At 47.8% G+C, this 25,635-nt stretch overlaps 1 protein-coding gene across 2 annotated transcripts; it reads right to left on the bottom strand.

Annotated features, from left to right (window-relative positions):
* Positions 1-1,977: 1,977 nt before the first annotated feature.
* On the bottom strand, positions 1,978-15,984 carry PHF23 (PHD finger protein 23). 2 transcript variants are annotated; one of them, XM_085636823.1, is made up of 5 exons: positions 15,850-15,984; positions 12,284-12,315; positions 10,180-10,275; positions 7,398-8,016; positions 1,978-4,263 (listed from the first exon to the last, which is right to left on the bottom strand). In XM_085636823.1, exons 1-5 carry the CDS (start codon positions 15,875-15,877, stop codon positions 4,055-4,057), a joined length of 984 nt encoding a protein of 327 aa, XP_085492949.1. In that variant the 5' UTR covers positions 15,878-15,984; the 3' UTR covers positions 1,978-4,054. The 2 variants fall into 2 exon arrangements, with proteins under 2 accessions (XP_085492949.1, XP_085492948.1); XM_085636822.1 differs by lacking the exon at positions 15,850-15,984 and adding an exon at positions 13,767-13,979.
* Positions 15,985-25,635: the final 9,651 nt, after the last annotated feature.

Below are 25,635 nucleotides of genomic sequence, written 5' to 3'. Positions count from 1 at the left end.
GGCGTAGGTAACTTGGGTACTAGGATATCCATGGCTGGGGTGGCTCTCCAACCTTCTGTCTTCCACTGGGTTTCTTCAGGGTCCACTAGGAAGGGTCCTTATTCTTTAAAAATCCAACAACGACTTACATGTTGATTTGTACGGAGCACGCTGTTGTGTTCCCACACTGCACACACTCTACGTAGGGTTCCTAGTCACTCACCTTGGGTGGTTCCTTTGTTCCCCAGCCCTTCTGCGTCCTCTCGACATTGTCTTGACCAGAGTCGTGGTTCTTATACCACTTTCTTAGTATATGGTTTGGTCCCCCCCGGGGCCCACTGTGTATTCTGTGCAAAGTATTGTGTGAATTGTGATTATCTCCGGGTAGGAGATATCTAAACGTGTTAGAGAGTATTCTATAATAAATACATATTTTTGTAAATACTTGGTGTGGTTCTTTTTCACTTCATCTATACATACAAGATTGCATTCTGGTAAAACAAGTTGCTTTACACTCCTTCTGGACTAAACCTGAAGGCTGCTCTCCACAGCTACCACTTAGAGAGCTTTCTAAGGTTGTCTAAGACCTCTTAAATCACCATAAGGGCTTTTTGGACTGGTGCAAGGTGCCCACTTACATTAGTGGACATCATATACCAGGCCAGCTTCTCAAATTGGCCACGCTCACCGGACCGCAGGATGGCGCTAGACAGATGATGTGCCTCGCGGTCGGCCCAGGTGACAGTGGCTCGCATCTCACCTTAGCCTGCCCACACTCACCTGTCCTCAGGATGGCCACAGACATGCTGTACCTCGAGGTCAGCCAAGGTTACAGCGGCTCACATCTCACCATAGCCTGGCCACACCCACCGGTCCTCAGGATGGCCACAGACAGATGCTGTGCCTTGAGGACAGCCAAGGTTACAGCGGCTCGCATCTCACCGTAGCCTGGCCACACTCACCGGTCCTCAGGATGGCCACAGACAGATGCTGTGCCTCGAGGTCAGCCCAGGTTACAGCAGCTCGCATCCCACCATGGCCTGGCCACGCTCACTGGTCCTCAGGATGGTGCTAGACAGATGCTGTGTCTCGCAGTCAGCCCAGGTGACAGCAGCCAAAAGTTTTTTGGGTTCTGCTGCACCTTTGCTGTGTGACAGGAAGCTGCATTGCTGCTACCTGGGTGAGAGGGATGTTTGCACAATTCCCGCCTGGGTTGTGGAAGGCTATCTTGCAACCAGTGATCGCCTACGGTAGCTAGGACAATCAATTGTTTTGGCTCTTTAGAGTAACCAGTGTTGCTTTACTAACATACAGTGCAGTTACAGCATGGGCCGCAGCAGTGCAAGTTGAATCTAACAGACGAGTTACAGGACAAACTTGCATCTCCTTTAATGAGGGGGCGGGCGAAGTGGTCCACTGAAATATCACAATGATGAGGTCTGCCTGGGACGCCAAGTGGGATTTCAAAAACCGCAAAAAAAAAAAAAAAAAAAAAAAAAGAGTCAGCACGGATGAACTCGGTCGAAGAACAGATTCTGCAAAAAGTACGTTTCGATTTTTTTCTACTGCTTTTGCCTCCCTGTACCCAATGCTATTCTGATGGACTGCCAGCAACCAATGTAGACTGTAGTAAGAAATGACCCAATGATTTTTTATTGAAATAAGTGTAATATTGTTCCGGCGTCCCATATGTCACCCTAGAACCAACCTTCGGGTACTGCAGTGCACACCTAAACCTTTAGCCGTGGGTTGTGTGTGGAAAAGATTTCCAAGGGGAAAAACACCAAATGGAGGCACAGGTCAGGAAAGTGTAAGGTGGACATATCCTGATGGAACATTTTTGAAATCAGGGAGCAAAACGAGACAGGGCAGCAAACGGGGTCCGTATCTGAGCACCAGGAGTAGGGAATGCAACACTGAAGTGAAAAACCAGGTTTCTCCCACAAAGAATTGGCACAAGCCCCATGCACACAACGTAGGAACCACAAGAGTCTTTAATTTGTGTACAAACTCGAGGGTCAGGCCCCGGTTTATTATTTACAATCAAAACTTCAAATGTACAGCGGTCGCACAGTTGTAGAATTAAAAAGGAAAAAAAACAGCAGAAGGAAGAAAGGAAAAACGAAGACAAAACAAACTGCAACCCTCCCCCCAAAAAGAGTGAGGGTAAATCAGAGCCATGTCAGATGACAGCCCCTCAACTCTGAGAGAGAGGTTGGAAACCCAAGATTGGGCACTCAAGTGCATAACCACGCGGTATTTAGTGACGATTCAACGCCCTCCACTCTCACTGGCAGGATGGAAACCAGGAAGTGGTGCGACACCCTACCCAAGCTCCAGGGGTGGGCATCTTGCAGGTCCTGCCCTCATCTCACCCAACATGGACAGGATGGAGTGGGAACTTCAAGTGCATACAAACAAACAAAAGGGTCGGTTGCAAGCTCCAGGCGCACTTGTAAATATTACCAATTCTAAGATGGACAATAGTGCTTCGCCCGCTCCCCCTTTTGGCCCCCCGAGAGTTTCCATCAACCTATTACTGGACAAAAAAAATGCCTCCAAAGCATTTTAGCCAAACTACCCATCCGATTCTGCTACACTCAACCAACCAGGAGACTGATTTCCCAGCTAGGTAATCCCTTTCTTCCCTTCAATTACCATTGCCATGATCCATACACAGATCATGTGACCCTCTGATACCACTATTATTCCCATTGTGGAAAACAAGGATCAGAAAAACAGATACAAACTTTTCTCATTCTACTTAGAGCTGGTCAACCTAAAGTCACCATTTTGGTAACCACATTCAAACAGCCAAAACCATCCACTTGTACGCAGTCAGGGATAATCTGCTTTCTCCATGAACATAAAAGGGATGACTCACTTTCTACAGATGGGCACCAGGAGAGTATCAACTGTTACTACCACTGTCCAGAGACAATTCGGTTTGATCAGATATTCCACATACAGGCGATCACACACCATTCTTGCCTGAAGGAGATGGTTCTTGTTCTAAAGCGGTCGTAGCAGCATCCATCTTACATTGCAGACGTTAACAGCTGGTCAGACAAATTCAATGGCCACTCAATTCATGTAGCATGTTCCTCACTGTAACACAAACAATGAAAACCTGCCCATGCAAAGATTTAACCACACCAGAATATATATGCCTGCCTAGCCCCGACCAGCTTTTGCGGAGTCCCACACAATGATGGAACCAGGACCAGCTGCCCAAGTCATACACACCTAGATACTCCCCCAGATATACGAATGGAATCACATAGCCAAGTAGCACATCTAGGAAAAGTTACTCGAATAACCTAACCAAGATATGCCGCCAAACTTGCACACACATACCTGGCTGGACTCTGCAGCAGAACCCCAGCTGAGAGGAGCAGCAGAGTGCCTTGGGCTGGGATCGAGTCTCATAGCAGCCCAAGTATCCTTGTTTACCATCTTCGAACCTCTAAACAGTGACCTACTTGAATGAGTGATCAACCGCTGAAGAGATAAATTGGCTCCGTACAGTAGCATTACAGATTGAGAAGTACGGACCACAGACCATATTCTTATACCCAAATAACCACCCCCAGGTGCCCTACATGTCCCGACTTCCGAGCCAACCAGAGGTACCACTTAGTGACCAACGTTTCAACTGCAGTGAAATTACAAACTAATCATAGCCACGACCGTTTTGAGTGCAAATTTTCCTGACACTGCAGGAAGGAACATTTGTTTTTGTCCGATTCAGTCTCTGTACATCAACGGTAACAAATTGCAGGCCCCCTTTGCGCCTGTGCCACGGCCAGTAACCTCCCGACTGGTCTATGGCAGGGCCACACTGCACCAGAAGCTTATAGAACCAAGCTTCAAGTGGTGCCATTGCCCCTCACAAGTCAGATCCTTCTCTGGACAGAGAAAAGAGGGGCCATTTTGAACCCCATATTGTCATAGACCTATTAGAAGGGTTCCAGATGTCATAGCCAGAGTTGGCTATCCTTCCGTAGGACAAACACAGATTCCTTGTGTGCGCTAGGAGGAGACCTGGGGCAGCTTTTAAGATAATCTCCAACTGCTACAGTTCTCCTTTGGTCCCAGACTTCCGAGCCTCTCCTGGCCGCCCATCCTTACACTTCTGGCAGAAGAAGATGTCCGGGACATTTGTTTTCTTTATCTTGGCACAGGAGAGGTGGATCCATGTGCCACACTGGTTACACTCAATCATGGGCCGTCCTGCAAAAGGCTTCTGACAATAGCACGTTATCAGGTCCCACGAGTCATCACCTATTTTTTGGGAAGATCAGAAAAAAATATTAGCAAAGATGCCTCCTCCCTTCTCATTCATACCACATAACTCAACCACTTATTCTACAAGTCGCCAGTGACTAAGCAACCCCACTGCCCAATTTCCTAGTGTTTGCAACAACTACAGTGTCACAACACACCCCCAGCTCCACTGTTTTCAGTCAACACATCCCCTGTCATAAGGTTGACTTCTTGATTGCAATATTGAATGCACCTTGGTGCCTTCTCTGGTAAAATAGGTTACCAAATGGTGGCTCTCCGGTCTCTTGTAGCTCCTATCGGCAGTTGCTACTAAATTAACTCTCCTGCACAACCGAGCTAGAAAACTAGCCTCATAAATGAAGAAACCAACACATAAGGAAAGTGCTTTCTAAGATGTGATTGAACGCCATCAAGAGCCATTTGCATCTAGGTGCTTCAGACTCAAAAAATGAGGCTGACAACAATGTGCTAAAAATGCAAATAAGGGGAGCGCCTCTGCGCTAGCCTGGGACACCATTCCTCTGAAAGCATGCATCAGACTTGTCCAAAACACAGAATCCAGGACCAGTGTGGGTACAACCCTACCCGAGAGCAAGAGCAAATTTGTGGCTACCCAGAATGTTATTATGTAGCACAGCAGTGTATGGCCATGGTTGACCAAGCAAAGTTAAACTACAATGACAAAGTTTCAGCCTAAAAATACTGTATTGTAATGTATGGTACCAGCAAAAAACGGGATTATCTGAATTAACAGAGGACAGAAATCTACTTTGAGGAGTTTGGGACAGGATGTGTCAAGTGCCACACCAAGAACAGCAGCAACAAGGTTGCAAAAATAAAATAAATAAAAAAAGCCTTCCTATTCCTATACTCTCGATAACTGCCCGACTTCTACAGATAAGATGATTCCACAAATACTATGGAAGGAACCACCAATATTCATAACCCGAACACTAAACTAATGACAAAAGAAGGAGGACCATGTTCGAGGATGTACACCCCTTGAAAAAGGAGCAAGAGCAGTGCTCAGGAACACCCTGAGCAACAGAACCAGTGCATACCAAGAGGCCAACCCTCATCTAAAAACGCACCACAAAGATGGGCAAGAGACCACTATGTGAAGAAGCTTGTTTTTAACCTGAAAAAGACTGTCCCAAGAACATTAATTCCAGTAGTACCTTTCCAGGCATTAACAGCCCTGAAAGAGCACATACAGCTAGTTTGCCAAGAAACAAGCAAAACAAGAGTTTCACTGAAGATGGTATCAAAAGGCTTCATCGCATTGGAATCCAATGATACGCCCTCAAATGGATCACCTCCTTCCTCGCTGGACAAACCCAGAGAAGCTGCCTACTACCTCTCACCTCAGAACATCATCTGCAGCGTCCTGCAAGGCTCGTCCATCAGCCCTACACTGTTCATCACCTATATGCAGGGCCACTGGAGTTTTGTGGAAGTTGAGGGCGAAATTGTGCCGCAGGGTTGAGTAAATTATGCGGCTAGGCAAATTATGCGGCATAATGCGGCCCATTTTTAAAATAGTATTACTTCTGTATTTCATCATTTGTAAACTTGGTAATACTCTCTGGGCATTGGTTGCACCTCATTCGTACCAGTTAACATCCAAATATAGCAATAAGCAACAGAAAGGTGTGCAGTCCAGATTTGCAAAGGGCCTTCCACTGAGCTGCAACATGGGCCATTGCATTTTGTAACTTTTGAACCGTGTGAGCTAGAGACATTTTTTTACTCTATAGATTATCTGGCAGATGGTTTATGTGGTACATCTATAATTATTCAACAACCGCCACACAATCGCATAATTCCAGTGGCCCTGCCTATACGACTCCCTTGGCCAACATCGTCAGAAACCCATGAACTAAATATCGTATCCTACGCTGACACCAAGCTCATCCTCTCGGTATTAGAAGACCCCTCCGCCATGATGGACAACTTCTGCAGGGGCACGACAAGCACTGCCGACTAGATGAAAGAATACTTCGTAAAGCTCAACACAGACAAAACTGAAGTACTGACCTTCAAAAAGTACCCCATCCCCATTGAACGACTACTGGTGGCCTTCTGAACTAGGACCTGAACCCACACCGACAGAACATTCCCGCAACCTTGGCATCACCCTTACAGCAAGCTCACCATGAAAAGCCAGACCAATGCAGTCTCTCCGCATGCGACCTTACTCTTCACATGCTACGCAAGATCTTCAAATAGCACCCTATAAACACCATATGAACCATCCCTCAGGCCCTAGTCACCACCCGGCTGAACCCATCCAGCTGGATTATGGCAACGCATGCTACATAGGAATCCCCTCACATCTTCTGAAGAGAATGCAGACCACACAGAATTCAGCAACCAGACTCACCCTCTACCTTCCAAAGCGGACCCCTTCATCACTGCCCACCTCAAGAAGCTCCACATTCATAAGAGATGTCAATTCAAAATTCTGACCCACGTCTACAAAACCCTACAGCATACATCAACCACTGCCTTAACTTCCACCAACCCTCCAGATTCCTGCGCTCTTCTTCCCTCTCTTACAACCCCCGCATCAGTCATTGTGACAGTGGAGGACGCTCCTTTCCCAACCTCGCTGCAAAGTCCTGAAAAGACCTCCCCGATCACCTCCGGAACTCACCCTCTGCTGAAAGTCAGGAAAGGGCACAAGACCTGGATTTTCAACTGAACCTTCCCTGGCAGCAGGGTTATCAGTGTCTGGATACCTTCACGGTTGACTTGCCGCACTTTATAAATCCTGATTGATTAATTTTTATTAGACTCAAGCGAGAGGAACAGTCAGGCCATGAGTGGGCACAGTAAAAAAAAAAAAAAAAAAAAATCCACCATTCAGAGGAAGACCACCAGCCCATGCTTAAAAAAATAGGCAGAAGAATGGGGCAAAGGGAAAGTGCGACATCACCCCGCAAGCCCTTAAACTGCAACAGAATTGAAACCTACACTACATTCTGGTCCTTGTAGAGACTACAGATAGGATCACGCTAATCATTCTCATTCGGATCCTTTTACTCCAGCACTCATGCATGAACATCCACAGGTGTTAAGACAGCCAACCACAAAAACTGAGCCAAAAAGCATTTTAGGAATCAACATACCAGACTCCACCATGATATCCTCGTCCATGACCCGCATCTCACCCTCGCTGGAGCTGGCATCTCCGTCCTGACTAGTCTCTGTGCTTACACAGTCCTTGCTCTCACCAGCAGAGAGCTTCTGCGTCAGGCTGCCATTCAACTCCAAAACCCCACTGTGAACCCCAGAGAGTAGCCTTAGTCCCTGGACACCTTCATCGTCCTCTTCATCCTCTTCCTCAGAGTCCGTCTCACTAAGAGACCCTTTGAGTTTCTTTTCACTGCGATCAACCTTTTTTAACTTCCTTTTCTTACTCTTCTTAATGCGGGAGCGTTTCTCAGCAAGGGCGTCGCGACATTTTTTCGTAGCCTCTGGACCCATCTTACGGTTTTTCCTGTCCTTTTTACGGTCCATCTGCGACTTCTCTGAAAGGTCATAGAGGGAGTCCTTGAGTGTCATCTTTTCCAGCAGTGAACTATCTGATTTTAAGCGTCGGAAGGCCTTCTTCTTAGACGACTTGGCTTTCTTCACAAATGTTTCTATCGTGTGGAGATCAGACTGGTTTGACTCCCAGCAATCGCTGTCTGCTGCGCTTTCCGTTTGTATAGGAGAGTTTGAGCCTGATGGCGTCCAATCATTTTCCTAAGGACGAAATAAAAATTAGAAATAAGGACAGGTTGAAGGTACAAGCTGCATGTCACACGTTTGCTTCGAGGATCTCATGCTCTAAAACACACTAAGAGTGCTCATCTGATCCCTGAGAGCTGCCTTGTGGGATTCAGAGACGTCACAATACATGCAGGAAATAACAGGGGGCACTGGAAATGTAAGCATGGGCCTGACAGATTTGAGACACCCCACACAATACATATCAAGCTTACCAACCACTAATCAACTTTAGTTTTATGCCTTTCAAGTATTTCAGTGGGTGTGGAAAGTAGACAAGACAGTAAGCTATTTAGGGCACACAATATGAACAAAATCCCAGCTAACATGGTTTCCTGCTCTCGAATGTGCCTTGCACGAAATACAAACATAGGGGAAAGAACCCGTATGAAAGGTACAAACATTGCAAAAGGTGTGCATTGGAAACCCTGCTAGCTAGGCAGGAGGAAACAGTGCACGCTACCAAATATTTGCCATGCTAAGCTCCTGATTCCACGGATGATCAATGGGCAGATCTGCTTTGCCCAAACATTTGTGCCCTTAACCGCTTCTACTGGCATTCCCCATCAATTTGAAAATGTCTGGGAGGAAGTTTCAGGAGGACAAACGGATACTCACACAAGATGTAGAAGGCTAAAATAATGAGTGGGACATCCATGTCGGGAGAAGCTGGCTAGTCTTGTTCTTTTGGGGTAGTAATCTACCAACCAATTCTTCTCACCAATGCACATGAAGAGGGAGAGAGCCGAGGTCAGTGACAAAGACCAGAGAGGAACCCCACCTCAAGTAAAATGTAAATGTGGGTGTACTTGTAAAGCGCACTGTGACTCCATGGAGTATCCTGGCGCTGAAGACCGCTGGGGAACCCGTCTTGGTTTTCCCTGTGAGATGGTCCCTTTCTGGGTATCTCCAAGGTGAAACCAGGCATCCCCGGCGTCTGTGGGGGGCCTTTGTAGAGATGAGGTAAGCTTAATGCCCAGAGTTGCCGAGTGTGTTCCTGGTTAGAGTAGGTACCGAGGCGAGAATTATCGAGTCCGTTTTGACCCTGGTCCACGACCCTGCCGCGTCGGGAATTGAACCCTGGCCGATTCTCTTACGGCTCTGCCGCCTCTAACCAGTGAGCCTCTCTACAAGTCAGCTCTTTCCACATAAAGAAAGCATCAGTGACACCAATGAGGTGGAAACAGTCAAAGCAGACAATTAGACAGGTGCTGGCTGGGCAACAGAATAAAAGACTAAACGTAACGTCACTTCTATGGACCCCTTCAGGAGCAGCAACATCAGAGCAACCAGACACACACCCCCTAAAGGAAGGGAGAATGACTTCCCCTGGCAAGAAGGATGGACCACCCTCTTTTTCCAGCGATAAAAAACAATGACCAGCTTATTCACTGTACACTGCCATAATACAAATAAATCAAATGGAAAATGGAAAGAAAAGACTACTCGGGTGTGCCTGGGAGGAAAACGATGATCAAATTCATAACACCACTTGCACACAGACAACCGCCTCTAATCGGTAGGTAATGATGCCACTTAAACACCAGGGCACATACAGGTTAACATCTGAACATAACTGTGCACTTGATATTTGTTATTATGGCAAATGAATAAAAAAGTCAATAAAAATTCTAAACATTCTAAAAGGTAGTGCACGTTTACAAAAATAAAAGATAACCCGTGGCATTTTTTTTTTTTTACATAGAATCAGATTGGAATGTGAGGCTTGTACACCAAAGTCGACTACATAAAAGGTAGGATGCACACAAGCACATATACTTATTCACAGACAAGAGCCAATGATGGAATAAAACGTGAGACACGAACAGACCAATATATGAAGGGGGCTGATCAAAAGTCCTCTATGTATGCATATGTGTATTTAGATTTATGGTTTTTGGAGGAAACACAAGACTGGCAAAACAGCTAAAACTACCTCTGGGCCAGCTCTAAAAAGAAAGATGTTTAATCATGGCACCCAGGAGTCTCAAAGGGGCAAAATGACAATGCAATATAAGCCGCTGACAAAAAGGTGATGACGGACGTGTCTCCATTCACCCCGCCATACTCCCCAGACTAGTCTTTACAGTGTGCTCTGGGGATAGGGCAAAACCACCAGGGGAGTAGAGGCGACATTACCTCCTTTGTAGAAGAAGGCATATAGCCTGCATAGGCCAGCACAAAGCTGCAGAACTTGTTGAAGTCTTCAATGGTCCTCCGTCGCTTCTCTGGAGGCTGCAAGAAAGAGACAGTCAGTGAGAAGAATTCTCCGTGGTGCACACCACCTCTAACTTCAGCGGGCGCCATCTTCCACCAGAGACCCATGACGGAACGGCCAGCCAGCACCCAGACGTTGTCTATCCAGGAGTCACACTGAAATCTCAAGGAAACGTTCACAAGATCCCAGCGACACCAGAGTTTAACACGCTCCTTGCCCAATAGAAAGCATGTTTATACAGCATGAAAAATTAATTAATTACATATTTCCATGCTACCAAACTGGACACGATTGCTTTTCGGCCCACTGGGTGAGAATTTAAAAAAGATGAAGTGGATGGAATTAAAACAAGCATTTGCAACGCAATAGGTCTCGCATTTACGCAAGTTCAAGCTAGTGGCAATGTAAGTGATAATGCGTTTTTTTATGTTTCAAAAACCAAAACATAAATAAAAGGCATTGTCATTTACAATGCCAATAGCTCAAACTCGCGGACATGCGACACCTGTTGCATTGCAAATGCTTGTTTGTGTTAGCACTTCGAATTCACTACTTTGGCATAAAGCATATTGCAAAAAAGAAATAAATATGTGGGTAGTCAGTCAAGAGACATGAAAGCGTCTTACTCGCTCAAGCTATGCATGGTATACATCTTTGAGGCTGTTATTAGACTAATCACGACCATTTATGTAGCACTCAATTCAAATCGAATCATGTTTTAAACTTAACAACTGGTGTTCTTTAATACACAATTCATGTTATCAATTAAATTAATCTTAGTAGGACAAAGATTGAGTAAAAACTTGCAGGCAGCAGGAACCAGCACGATATTTGACCAATGTGTGACTGTCTGCGGGCTGCACAAGAATCTCTGCCACAGGAGCATTCCCCCACTGAGCTATATCATTGGCGAATTAATCGGACTTGTGGGTCACCCACGGTGCTCTGCGACAGGCTCATTTAACAACTATGCTATTTTATGACGGTTCACAGCTGTGACTAACTGGTTGCACATGGGTCTGTCTGGCATGTGATTTGACAACCTGAGCTCTCCTCTCATCTGCATTTTATCCTGAGGCTTGCTTGGTGCAATGGATCTCTGCAGAAAAAGTCTGACGCCTTGAAGCTGGGATAAAAAATGCGAGGTGTTTGCAACCAGGAAGTCAACTAGAGCAGGTTTCCTACCGCATTTCTTCCTAGAGCAGAGTTTGTAAAGCATAAAATGAGTGTTTGCTGGGAGAGCATGGTCTGACTCAATGACTTCATGCTTCTTCGAGATTCTGCCGTTCTTAACTCCGCCCACTTTTTGCGGCTGCGGTGCCCCCGTCCCGGTGTGTGGGTTCATGAAGTAACATTTTCCCGTTTCCTGCAACTGAAAGCTAAATACACCAAAGCGGTGGGAAACTAACTTTAGCCTGCAACATGACGTACTTCTCTCAAAAGTGCTGATCTGAAGACAGCACAAGATATTTGCAGCTTTATGTGTTGGCTAGGTAGTGCAAAGTTCCGGGACCGACTGACCGGAAGCTGTGCAAAACAAGCGTTCGCCAGTTAGTCGCTGTTTATTTTTGCACCAGGCTTACACTTTAAAGTGAAAGCGCGATGCAAAAATAAACAAGCGGCGCCCTGTCTCCTTTTGAGACGGCCCATCCGGACTGGATCGCAGGGCTTGTTTACATAACACGCCTCTTACGATAAGAAACTGCTTCACGCCAGCCGTGAAGCAGGCGATCCAGTCCAGATGGGCCAGACAAATAAGCGAAAAGGAGGCACCCCAGAGAGCTTATTTCCAATGGCAGGCCACTGTTTACCATAAACGGTGACACAAGCCAATGGAAATAAGGGGCGGGGCTTCAAGCCCTTCTCTCAAAGTCCTCCTTGACAATAAATCTCGCCGAGCGAGCTGCGCATGTGCGCAGCAACTCTAGGCGAAACCTAAAAACTGGTAGCTAGCTGGCCGCTGGGTTCATGCAAATATTATGCGAATAGTACACTGTAGACTGAGATAAAGCAGTATTCACCTACCTGTGGCTCCGTCTTCAGGCTCGGTGGAGGGTCTACAAGGCAGAAAAAACATGTATAAGGCTTCGCAAGTCCCTGTGCCCAACTAGCTCCAGCTATCCTAGGCGTGACTCCTTATAGTCACTCTCTGGCACTGCGGCAGGCAGTGACTCACACTTCCAAGAATGTCCTGAACACCACACTCGGAAGCAAGCCCCGGGAGCACACAACCCGTGGTCACAAACCGCACAACCCCAACAGCCCTTACCCATACAAATGACGTTCCCGCCTCCTGAGAATGTGCTATGTTACCAAGGAGTGAATATTAGTGCCGTACAAAAGGCACTTCCAAGAACACTAGCTTTCTTAGATGTACAAACTTCAATCACTAAATTTCTCCGCTAGGCTCGGAGATTACAATAATAACATACTTCCAAGATACCCCTTCTTGTGTACCACAGCGAGCACCCCTTCACAGTAACATATCCTAAGCCAGTCCCTTCTTGTGTACCACTGCGCGCACCCCTCCACAGTAACATATCCTAAGCCAGCCCATTTCTGGTGTACCACTGCGTACAGCCCTCCACAGTAACATATCCTAAGGATGCCCCCTTCTCATGTACCACAGCGTCCACCCCTCCACAGTAACATGTTGTGTACTACTGCACGCACCCCTCCACAGTAACATGTCGTGTACCACTGCACGCACCCCTCCACAGTAACATATCCTAAGCCAGACCCTTCTTGTGTACAATTGCGCGCACCCCTCCACAGTAACAGATCCTAAGGAGGCCCCCTTCTCATGTACCACAGCGTCCACCCCTCCACAGTAACATGTTGTGTACCACTGCACGCACCCCTCCACAGTAACATATCCTAAGCCAGACCTCTCTGTACCACAGCGCGCACCCCTCCACAGTAACATATCCTAAGCCAGCCCCCTTCTCATACCACAGCGCACACCCCTCCTCAGTAACATATCCTAAGCCAGCCCCTTCTCGTGTACCACAGTGCATGACCATTCACAGTACTAATTTGTCACTCACCCACCTCATGCCCACACAGTGCAAACCCCTCCACAGTAACATGTAGGTCTCACCCCCGCTCCCCTCATGCCCCACAGCGTACACTCCTCCACAGTAACATGCCGTATGTCTCACCTCCGCTCCCCTCAAGCCCACCAGTGCACACCCCTCCACAGTAACATGTCATAGGTCTCACCCCCGCTCCCCTCATGCCCCACAGCGTACACTCCTCCATAGTAATATATCGTAGTTCTCACCCCCGCTCCCCTCGTGCCCCACAGTGCACAACCCTCCACGTTAACATATCGTAGGTCACCCACCTCATGCCCAACAGTGCACACCCCTCCAGAGTAACATGTAGGTCTCACCCCCGCTCCCCTCATGCCCCTCAGTGCACCCCCCTGTCAAGTAATGGTCATTCACTCATCTCGGTCATAGGGACCGTGTCACAGCTTCACATAAGCCGCAGGCCTGGCACCCACCGCCTGGTTTGTAGTCGTTTCACCTCGGGCGTGAAGCGCTCCCACCCCGGGGGGCACTGCCTCCTCCCAGGCTGCACACTCACTTCCACCGCACCCGTCGGCTGGACACCGGGGTCCTCCTGCCGGTAGACAGGAGCCCGGGGCACACGTTCTCTCGGTGCCGCCCGGTGGCAGGTCCTCCACCCCGGCCTCCCTCCCCCCCCCCCCCCGCTCGTCCACAACGTCACGTGCTCGGGGCCGCACTCCGCCCCGCACTCCCAGCCTTCCCTCCGCTCGGCCTCTGTAACCCTCGCCGGCGAGCCGCGGCCCTGACAGGCTGCCGGAGGCGCCGGCCCGCCCGGGGGAGTCACCGCGCTACCCCGGTTGCTCTCTCCTTTCTTCTGCCTCGCACGCTCCTCTCCCCGAGCCCCTCTCTCCGGTCGTGCCGTCTCCCAGCCAAAGCTGCGGTCGCGGCTGCCCTCAGCACCGACATCCCCGGCCATGCCGCGCTCCGCCCTGGCCACCCCCGGTAGTGCTGTACCTCCGGCCCTCTCTAACCGCCCACCGACCCACCCCCGGTCTGCTCCTTGCCCCTCAAGCTCCCCGCTCTCAGTTCTGCCCCTCGACACATGCACTCCTCGGTCTCCGCTCTCCCCGGTTCTGCTGCTCCCTCAGCTCCCCTCACCCTGGGTCTTCGCTCCCTCGTTCCCTCCCAGCTCTGCCCCTCAGCTCCCCTCTCGCCCGGCTTTTCTTGTCAACCTTCTCACCCCCTCGCCTACACCAGCCCGCTCCCTGCCCCTCTTCTCCCCACCCTCGACCTCAGCACCTCTTTCTCTATCTGATGCTGGTCACCCCATCTATGTCTCCTCTCAGGGTTTCGGCCCCTGCTCCCCAAGAGGACCCGTCTCTCCACCCCACCCACCCACATTCAGCACCCCATGTCTCTCTCCACCCTCAGCACCTCTTTTTCCCCACCTCATGGTGACAGTTTATGCCCATCGGCCCTCAGGGCCGGTGTAAGTCTCTCGCCTTTCAGAGGTAGCCCTCCCCTCCAGCCCAAAGATCCTGGGGACTGAGTTCCCCTAGGCTTGGGATCGTGGGGATTGAGCCCCCCCCAAACCGAGACAGAGTCCTCCCCAACGCAGTGATCGGGGGGGGGGGGGGGGGGGGGAGAATCGGGCTGCCTGCCCCCTCCAACTCAAACAACCCGGAGGCTGAGCACCCCCGAAATCCCAGGGACTAAGCCTCCTGCCGCCCAGAGACCCTGAGGAGAGCCCTCGTCGCTCAGAAGCCAGGGACTGAAGCCGTCGCCGCTCAGATCCCGGAGGCTGAGCGCCCCCTCCGCCGATCAGAGATCCCGGGGACTGACCCCCCCCCCCTCCCTCTCAGAGATCCCGGGGACTGCTCTACCCCCCCCCCCCCCCCCCTCCCGAGGTCCCGGGGACTGCTCCCCTCTCCGTAATCCCGGGGACTGAGGTCCCCTTTCTCCCTTCAGAGATCCCAGGGACTGAGGACCCCCCTCTCCCTTCAGAGATCCCGATCCCGGGGACTGAAGGTTCCCCCCCTCTCCCTTCAGAGATCCCGATCCCGGGGACTGAGGAACCCCTCCTCTCCCTTCAGAGATCCCGATCTCGGGGACTGAGGACCCCCCTCTCCCGAGGACTGAAGGCCCCCCCATTCAGAGATCCCGATCCCGGGGACTGAGGGCCCCCTCCTCAGATGCCGGGGATTAAGCCCCCTCCGCCGCTCAGAGATCCCGGGGACTGAGCCCCCCAGGGTTCGCTCCCTCCCCACAGGGTGTAAGGGTCTCCCACTCCGGCTTCTCAACCGACCTCAATGTTTCTCTGCCCCTCTCCCGTCCCTCAGGCTCTCCCGGGGTCCGAGGGCTTCGCACCCCCTCACCTGCTCTGCTCCCCACAGGAGGGCTCCTCGAGTGCACCACCGTCCCAGCCCCTCTTCCCCAGCTTCTCGCCCCCTGGTGTCAGTTGAGCCCCCTCAAACTCCCCTCTCCGTGGGTAATCACTCGCCACCGGGTCCCCCGCGTCAGGGTCGCAGCCTCCTGCGTCTCTTCACCCCACCTTCGATTTCTCTCCAGGGCTCTTACCCTCCAACGCCTCATCGGGCTCCTCCATGCTCCGCTCCCCCGACTCTCTCCTCCTCACTCCCTCCGCCTGGCTTGCGCTCCCCCTCCCGCCGCACAGCCCCCTGGGACCTGTAGTCCCCTCTGCTCCGCCCCGGTTCGTCCCACCGGAAGATCCCGCCCCACATAGAACTAGAAGCGCAGGCGCGATGCCAAACCGCCGCCCGCCAGGAAATGACGTTTACGCATTTCGCACGGCCAGTCGGGGGTTGTAGTGCTATCTGTGCTTTAAAGCTAAAAACAGGACTGCGTGGTACTTCTTTGTCATGCGACATATGTGACAATGAAGCCACCGCACAGCCGATGAGCGCTTCTCCTTCCTGCGCAGTTGATTATGGGAGTTGCAGTTTTTGAAACCCCGTCGGTTCTTTCCGTTTTTTCTGCTCAAACTCTGGAAATAGAAAATGGACTTCGAACACAACACCGCCAGCGCAAAACCTTTGTGACCTCACTTGACAAAGAAAACAAGAGCGCTGGTTGTAGCCTAGACACAGAAGAAAGACTATAAACAATAACTTTATGACCATCATTGCATTTTCATTTCTCAGGCCCAGAGGCGGGGATAAAAAAATTGCTAGCATTGGTGTCGAGAATAAAAAATTAGCTATCAATCGCGCCAAGAATTTTTCAATTCTATTAAGGACAGGAGGCGAGGATTATGCTTCTCTTTCATTTACTGCAAACAAACAGCAGCCAATGAGAATCAGATAACATATCACACAACATTCCCAGAATGCTTAGTGTAAGAAAAACAATAACCATAGAGACTGTAAGATCTGCTCATCACACCGAAGATGAATCCGAGCTACTTTATCATACACCAACACAGGCTCGGTAACGACGGAGCGCAACAGATGCTACCGTTCACCTGGCCATCAGCTGTCAACTGTCAACATACCAGTGTGACAACTGATGACGTAGGGAGCGCGGTACGGAACCCCTAAGTGGACATAAGGCAAACGTAACACATCTTCCCCCTTAGAGAGAAGGAAAGAGGAGAGAGAACGAGAGAGAGAGAGCGATAGAAGAAAGAGAGAAGAAGAAAGCAAAAAAAAAAAAAAGGTGGGAGAGAGAGGAGAGAGGAGAGAAGAAGCAGTGAAGCATAACTAGTCATGTGAGTACAATACGTTGAAGAATGATACAAGTTATGAACTGGTTATATAAATACAATGCATTGAGGAATGGCAACAAATTACTCACAAACATAATCAGACAATTTAACGGGTGATAATACCCTCCTTCCCACCCTGCTGGTGACATGGGTGGGAACAGAGTCGCATGTAGGTGTGGAGGGTAAAATTCTGCTTGTTCTACCAGGGCTGGAAGGACACAGACCACTATGGAAAGGAGGGGAGGTGATCTGTTCAGGTACGGAATGCTCAGGAGTGTGGCGGATATGAGGTTCGCAATCCATTTCCTCATCTGAAGAATCAGTGAATGTGCTACCATAGGTATGGTTGTGTGTTTGAATATCAGCGTCATGCTCAACGGGGGTGTTTGTACACCGTGAAAGGGCAGAGAAATGCCAAACTTTACCATCGCTGAGTAAAGCTGAATTGCAGTACACTTTACGTACAGATAGGGGCTGTGTGGATCTATCATTACCCTTGCAAATGAGGCCACTTCTTCTAACTTTAACTGTGTCCCAAATTTCAAGCCTGATGGGTTTGCACCCATGTTTCAGGTCATACCTTTCTTTGCAAGAATCTTGCGCTATCTTTATTTTTCCCATAACCTGTTCATTAGACCAATTGACTCTCTTGGCTGCTTTGGCCCAACCTACATTGTCCTTTGACAATGGGGTTCTGCCACGCATCAGCTCGAAAGGGCTATGCCCGGTAGTAACACAAGGTGTGATGCGGTAAGCCCATATGGTTTTAAGAATCTCCTGTTTCCAATCCCGCCTACTGCTGTTAGCCAGTTGTGCAATACCTTTGATGACTCTGTTAAACCTCTCTACCGCCCCATTTCCGGCGGGGTGATATACAGAGGTGGTTTTATGACAGATTTCATTCCTCTGAATATAGTTTTTAAAAGTTTCAGAGGTGAACTGAGGCCCATTATCACTGATAATGGTTTTGGGTAACCCCTCACGTGTGAAGACTTCATCCATAAATTTTACTACATTCAAAGAATCTTGCTGGGTAATGAACTTAACCTCGGGCCATTTAGAAAAATGGTCAATAAGGACAATTACATATACCTGTTCACCATTGTCCATTATGGGTCCTGTAATGTCCACCCCTACCCTTTCCCATGGCATGGACGGGCAGGGAATAGGCTGTAACGGAGGTCTAAAAGTTACCTGTGACTTATCTGAATTTAGACATGAGGTACAGTCCCTGACTGCTCTTTCAACTGCTATACTCACTCCTGGCCACCAGTAACTATTCTAAAGACTATTCTTAGTTTTAGCTATGCCAAGATGCCCCTCGTGGCAGATCTCTATTATCTTCCTTCTTAACGCGTTGGGAGGGACAACTTTTACCCCCTTAATAGTAAATAATTTTCTTTGGATAGTTCGTGTTTCACTTCCCAGAAATGTCTCAGTCTTTCAGGCAAGGTTGACTTGGGACCCCAACCCTTTTCAACTCTCTCAATTACTTCACACAAGGTTTTTATCAATGTTTTGCTCAGAGATCCATTCTTCTTGTGAAATACCATCTAGTTCCTCTTCACACTAGCGATGCAAAGTTCATCACTTTCTTCACTTTTCTCACGATCAGGTATGGGCATACGGATCAAAAAGTCTGCAACAATGTTCTTAACCCCAGGGACATACTCTACAACATAATTGTATTCAAACAATCGCATAGATAACCGTGTAAGCCAAGGTGATGCTGCGTACAAACTTTCGTGGTAAATACTTTAGTCAGTGGCTTGTGATCGCAACGTAGGGTAACCTTGCTACCCCAGACGAATTGCCTGAAATGTTCAAGGCCCCAAACACAAGCTAGTGCCTCACGCTCAATTACTGAGAATTTTTCTTCACTGGGAGTCAAGGAACGTGAGGCAAAAGCTATAGTATACTCATTGCCTTTGGTGTCCCTTTGAGTTAAAACTGCTCCTAGTCCTCTACAACTTGCGTCTGTCGTAATGATGTTGTCAAGAGTGGGGTCAAAACCCTGTAAAGGTACTGTTGAACACATTTCCAGCTTTAAGGATTTGAAAGTACTTTAACACTCATTATCCCATGATAATTTGTTCTTTCATTTCAACAATTGTCTAAGGGGATACATTTTGTGTGAGAAATTCTTTATGAATTTCGCATAAAATTCTTCTAATCCCAAGAAGGATCGTAACTCCTCCTTATTCTTGGGTACAGGGGCTTCATTGATGGCTTCCAATAGTTCTTTCTTTGGACGGATTCCTTCACCTGTTATTTCGTGTCCCAGATAATTAACCTTGCGGCAGGCAAATTTACACTTCTTGTGTTCAGCTGTCAAACCTTTTTCCGCAAGTATGCTCAGAACCTGATTGACCTTGTCGTCATGCTCTTGCCTGGATTTTCCCATGACAAGGATGTCGTCTTAGAACATCAGGAGATCAGGAACATCTGCAAAGATGTTTTGCATTAGCCTCTGAAACATTGCTGCTTCAGAGGCCAAACCAAAGGGCACTCTATTGAACTGGTAACATCCGAAAGGCGTTATGAACGTGGTAAGTCTTTTGCTCTCACGATGTAGTGGAACTTAGTGATACGCAGATTTCAAATCTATTGTTGAAAACCCCTTTACCCCCTTTGTTTTTGTTAGCATTTAATTGATTCTTGGTAGAGGGTATTGCTCAACCACTATGTTTTGATTGAGATTGCGTAAGTCAATACACTGCCGAAGGCTGCCATTAGGCCATTTAGCCACAACCAATGGTGCCACCCACTCCGAAGCTTCTACTTGCTCTATAATTCCATCCTCTGGAATCTTGTCTAGTTGTGTCTTTACTTCTTCCTTTATTGAGAATGGCAAGTTTCGAACTTTGTGCACAATTGGGATGGCATCCTTCTTGACTTGTATCTTGTGTTTATACCCCTTGAGTGCTCCAATTTCCCAGTTGAAAACACTGGGAAATTTATCCAACAATGTCTTGCTGAAGCTCTCACTGTCATGCACAACAAGGACTGGGTCTGACCTGCTGGGATCCGGTTTTATTCCTAGATCCCCTTGGTCCATCCATCCCAATACGGAGGGTCCCACGGCAGAAACATAGAGTTTGCAGATCGACACCCTCCCTTTGAAGGTAAATTTAAATTTTCTAAATCCACATACCTCTATTGGGTCCCCAGTGAATGTTTTGATGGAGATGTCAGCCTTATCCAGCTGTTCCCCCAAATGAGGTGCAAATTTCTCCTTCCCTACTTCATTGTTCACTATAGTATACGATGAACCTGAGTCGGTTACAATACTCATTTCAATACCACCGATTGTCATATCACAAACTGGTTTTCTTGTTCGAGACTTGTTGTTCACGTCAACACTAGAGATGCATTCGTCATCAACATTCAACACAAACATATTTACATCCTCATCTTCAGATTTATTCGTGTTGTATGTTTAATCATTTTCTATTATCTTTACCGAACCTGTGTTCTTCCTGTGGCACACCTTCTGAAAGTGTCCTACCACACCACAGCATGTACATTTAACGCCACGTGCTGGACACTTTTTGTCATCAGCTAAATGATTGCTGCTTCCGCATCTATAACAGCGCCGTCTGCTGCTGTACTGTGTTCTGTCTTGCGCTGGTTTGTAGTTCCTGTAATTTCGATATATATATATTTTTTTGAGTCAGAAATTTTATTAACAGTACCTCCCTCACTCTTTTCTTTGTTCTCAGCAATGACAGCTTTCGCGGATCGACCAGTTAGTTCAGCTTTCTTTTCAATGTCAATAATATTCTGTAAAGGGTACTCACCCTTGGCCCACAAATTGTCTTGGATGCTGCTGTTGGACCCTTGCATGACAATTTGGTCCCTTATAAACTCGTCATGTAAGTCTCCGAAGTGGCAGTTAAGGGCTACATTTTTTAATGCAGACACATAGTCATCAATTGATTCCTCTTTGCCCTGCTTTCTGTGGAAAAAATTATATCTATCCACCCCCACGCAGACTGTGGGTTTGTAATATGTGTTCAGGTCGTCAATAGCATTTTCAAATACATCCCCCTCACTTTCACTTCTTGTCTTCTTGTTAATGCTATTGTATACTTTTATTCCGCCAGCTCCCAGACTATGTAGCAAGATTTTGAGTTTTTTATCAGCCTTAAAGTCATCGTCGTCGTCAAAATTTGATATATAGTTCATGAAGTATTCCCTCCATTCCTCCCACTTTATTGCCGGTTTGCCCTTACCTGGAAGGAAAGCTTGCAGAGGTGTAAGATTCCATAGGTAACTGAAGCCATGCTTGTATTACAATCACTACCAAAAATGTACAAAATGTAGATGTTTAATTATATTTTTTCCTCAAAGTTTATATATGGACGTTTGTGCCTGAATTATTTCTTCGTTAAACAGAGCGTGGGGATGATTTGTTATTCCTTATTTAAATTCTTGTGCTTAAAATATTTTTTTTTGCAAGTTTAAAAGTATAGTTGATTCACTTTTCTCTGTTTTTTTTAACTGCTTAATTACAATGGTAAGTTTCTTTCAACCATAACCTACTGTCAGTCCATTAATTCCCCCAAAGTACTCAAATTAATTATTTTCCTTCCGTTCTCGCGCATCGGGTAAGAATAGTACCTGTTAAGCTTGTTCCACACACGTTTACTGTTAAATCACAGGTTTCAACCTCGAGTGATCTTCTTCCAGTGAAGATTCCGATCACCCGACGCTATGGATCGCTTCCGTGTGACCTCGTAGAGACTCGTGATGACCAGCAAAAAGGGTGCAACGTAGCGCTGAGTTCCACTAAAATGGCCGCTGCTAACGTCACGTCAGCGCGTACACCAACACTCACCGTAATCGGCTGATTCAAACTTTCACGGCTGGTACATACGTCATGTTCTGCGTCACTTCGATTGTTGGCAAGATGGTGCGAGACCGTTTAACAGTTTTAACGGTAATCTTTTTTTTTTCTTCAAGCTGTCTCATATATTGCATAACTTGACTTGTCTACACATCAATTTAGTCTTCGTGCGCCATCAATTCCATACAGTTTTTATTCTTCCCTATGCGCATAACTTTTCAATACAAACGCTGATGCCGTTTATAATCGGTCTCTATAACGATATTCCGATGAGTTGAATCTTCAATGTTTTTTTCCTTCAATACAACTTCTTCCAATTCTCTACGTCAAATTTTTCACTGACCTTCTGTAAACTTTTCCTTCATCTTCACTTTATTTATTTTTTTAAGTGCTTTTTTCTGTTACACGCGTAGATCCTTGTGTTGGTGCTCGTCGCAAAATTGTGTAAGGACTGCTCATCACTCGGAAGATGAATCCGAGCTACTTTATTAGCATACACCAACCGAGGCTCCGTAACGACGGAGCGCAACAGATGCTACCGTTCACCTGGCCATCAGCTGTCAACTGTCAACATTCCAGTGTGACAACTGATGAAGTAGGGAGCGCGATACGGAACCCCTAAGTGGACATAAGGCAAATGTAACAGAGACTAGTCTATATAACAGTCCTCAAACCGGAACACCTCCTCTTTCTTTGCCCAACGAGCAGAGTCCAAGTCTATTAGCATAAGTCCGAAAAACAACGGCGCAACATCCAAACCACTCCATGAGGCTGGAACCACAGGAAACGTAGAACTGGAAAGTGAAGATCATGGAACCAACTCTTCCGAGGACTACACTCTGGTCTAATCTCCTTTCTGATCAGCGCCTGAAACAGAAATATCATACTCGTATTAATTGTCATCGACTGATAAATCAGGGTGGGTAACATGACATTATGAATCATCACAAACATTCTGTTGTCCCTGGGCGGGATAATCCTCGCCTCCGTGTCCTTAATAGAATTGAAAATTCTTGGCGCGAATGCTAGCTAATTTTTTATTCTATTACAGGACCGGAGGCTTCAGATTGTGCTAGTTTAACGCTTATGTAACACCACAGAGGCTACATCGCCTACAGGTTTATAATAAAACTGCTTGAAAGTAGAGCTGGAAGACCAGTCGTCAGCTTTCATGATATCCTGTATACTGGTACCCAGCATGAATGACTTGGAGGCCATAGCACCTCTCACTGAATGTGCACCAAACAGATTAACATCAATGCCTGCTTCTGACATAACAAATCTCAGCCATCTGGCAATAGTAGCGGAAGTCACAGGTTTAAACGGTTTCTGTAAGGCAATAAGTAACCTGGAACAACCAGAAGGGTGAAGTGATCGTGTACACTCCTCATATACCTTAAGACATTTGACCACACAAAGTTTTTCATTCAAAGGAAACGCATTGTAATCTATAGACCTGGAAAAAGTTTTAGCACGACTAGTGATAACAAAGGACACTCCTTCAGGAGAAAAAAATCCTACCCTCCAAATCAAGCACTTTACCATCTGACACCCTGTGGCAGGAAGATAAACATAACAGCATGGCTAGCTTAGCTGACAACTGTTTACGAGATAATAATTCATTACTAGGCCATGCATCAAACAGAGTCAAAACCTTTGAAACATCCCACAAAGAAGTATACTTAGCCTTATGTGGATTGGAGACGCGAATTCCATTCAAAAGCTTACACACCACCGGATGCATGCCTACCGGCCTGCCCTCCAGCTGCAAATGCCCTGCTGAAATGGCAGAACGAAAATTATTCACTGATCTGTAAGATAAACCCTCAGCCGCCTTTTGAGATAGAAAATTCAATATGTGAGAGATATCTGCTTCCACGGGATCCAGGTGTTTCTCCAAGCACCAACCAAACCAGGCCTTCCAGGCAGATACGTATCTCTTTCTGGTAGAAGGGGCCCAAGCTTGTTGAATAAAGCTGGAAGCTTGCTCCGAAATACCTGGCAACGACCACTGTTGCCGGAAAGCCTCCAGGCCATCAGGGACAGCTGTCCCGCTAGAACTAGCGGGTGGAGCTCTCCCTGAGGGTCCTGGAGTATCTGAGGGAAGCAAGGAAGGCGAAGCGGGCAGTCGCACGCCATCTCCAGGAGAACTGGGAACCACGGCTGCGATTTTCAAATCGGAGTAATCAGCACAATCTCCGCTCCCTGCCAAGAAACTTGATTCGCCACCCTGGGTATCAGAACAAAGGGGGGAAATGCGTACTGAAGATTCAGGGACCAATCCTGAGTGAATGCATCCGTTGCTCTCGCCAAGGGATCCGGCCTCCAGCTGAAGAACGCTTCCAACTGACAATTCAGTCTGGAGGCAAAAAAATCCGTGTGGAAGGGGCCACACAGAGATTGGATCTGATGGAACAGAGATGGATGAAGTTTCCAATCGCTGTAATCCTTCATGTGGCGTGATTGACAATCCGCCACCGCATTGTCTCGCCCCGGAAGGTATTCCGCAATCACCGAAATCTGATGCGCTAGGCAATAATGCCAGAAGTCTTTGGCTATCTCCGCCAACATTGGGGATCTGGTACCCCCCAGCTTGTTAATATAGCGTACAGCTGAAACGTTGTCCATTCGCAACAGAATACAGCATGAAACCTTCCTGGGGGAGAGGGTGCGAATCGCAAACAAGCCCACCAGGAGCTCCAGACAATTGATATGAAATTCCAACTCCTGGCGAGACCACCTGCCTCCCGTAGTGACCTCCCCGCAGCGGGCTCCCCAGCCTGACCTGCTGGCATCTGATTCTATGATCACCTCGGGGTGAGATCCGAAGATCGCCCGACCATTCCATGCCTCCACATGGGTCAACCACCATTGGATTTCCACTCGGGCTTCCTCCGTGAGTGGGACAAGGTCTGAATAAGAGAGGCCCTTCTGGAGATGTCTGATCTTCAGGCGCTGTAAGGCGCGATAGTGAAGAGGGCCCGGGAAAATCGCTTGTATGGAGGATGCTAGTAGGCCCACCAGACGAGCGATCTCCTTCAGAGACATTACCTGTCTGATCAGAGTCTTTCTCAATTCCCTCTTCAGGTCCCTGATTTTCTGTTTGGGCAGAAGCAATTGTGCCGACTGCGTATTGACCACAAATCCCAGGAATTCCAGGGATTGCGTCGGAGTGAGAACCGACTTCTCCCTGTTCACTACAAAGCTCAGACTCTCTAATAGTGACATCGCTAGCTGCAGGTGAAGTGATGCTATGTGCGCTGAGGGAGCCATAATCAGAATATGGTCGAGAAAGATTATAAGACATATACCCTGCTCCCTAAGATGCGCTACCACCGGCTTCAGGAGTTGGGTGAAACACCACGGAGCCGAGGAAAGACCAAAAGGTAGGACCAAATATTCCAGGCGCCTGCCACGCCACTGAAATTGTAGAAATCTGCGATGGCGAGGAAAAATGGACACCGCAAGGTATGCGTCCTTGAGATCGAGGCGGACTAACCAGTCCGCCCGCCTCAAGAGGTCCGCCAGAAGATGGATACCCTCCATCTTGAAGTGACGGTAAAGGACAAAAGAATTGAACCCCTTCAGGTTGAGAACCAGCCGGAACCCCCCACCCCTCTTCTGTACGAGGAAAACAATGCTGCAGAAGCCCACGGGACTGCCGTCCTCGCAATAGGTCACTGCGCGCTTCTGCAGCAGCTCGTCTAATTCGTGATCTATAAAATGCACGTCTTGCTGGAAAAAAAATAGAGGGGGAGGATCGACTCCTTAAAAGGAGTTTGATAAAAGT

This window comes from Triturus cristatus, chromosome 12, assembly GCF_964204655.1.
Source record: "Triturus cristatus chromosome 12, aTriCri1.1, whole genome shotgun sequence".
NCBI lineage: Eukaryota > Metazoa > Chordata > Amphibia > Caudata > Salamandridae > Triturus > Triturus cristatus.
The sequence above is the reverse complement of the archived record's forward strand: the minus strand, read 5'-3'. Positions and strand labels throughout refer to the sequence as shown.

Bases quoted from the DNA above. Each gene is read 5' to 3' on its own strand.
- PHF23 (XM_085636823.1), bottom strand. From the start codon at position 15,877: ATGGAGGAGCCCGATGAGGCGTTGGAGG. The intron at 8,017-10,179 runs GTAATGTCGCCT...TTTCGTCCTTAG, and splicing joins TGCCTTCTTCTACAAAGGAG to GAAAATGATTGGACGCCATC. The intron at 4,264-7,397 runs GTATGTTGATTC...CCCAAAAAATAG, and splicing joins GGATATCATGGTGGAGTCTG to GTGATGACTCGTGGGACCTG.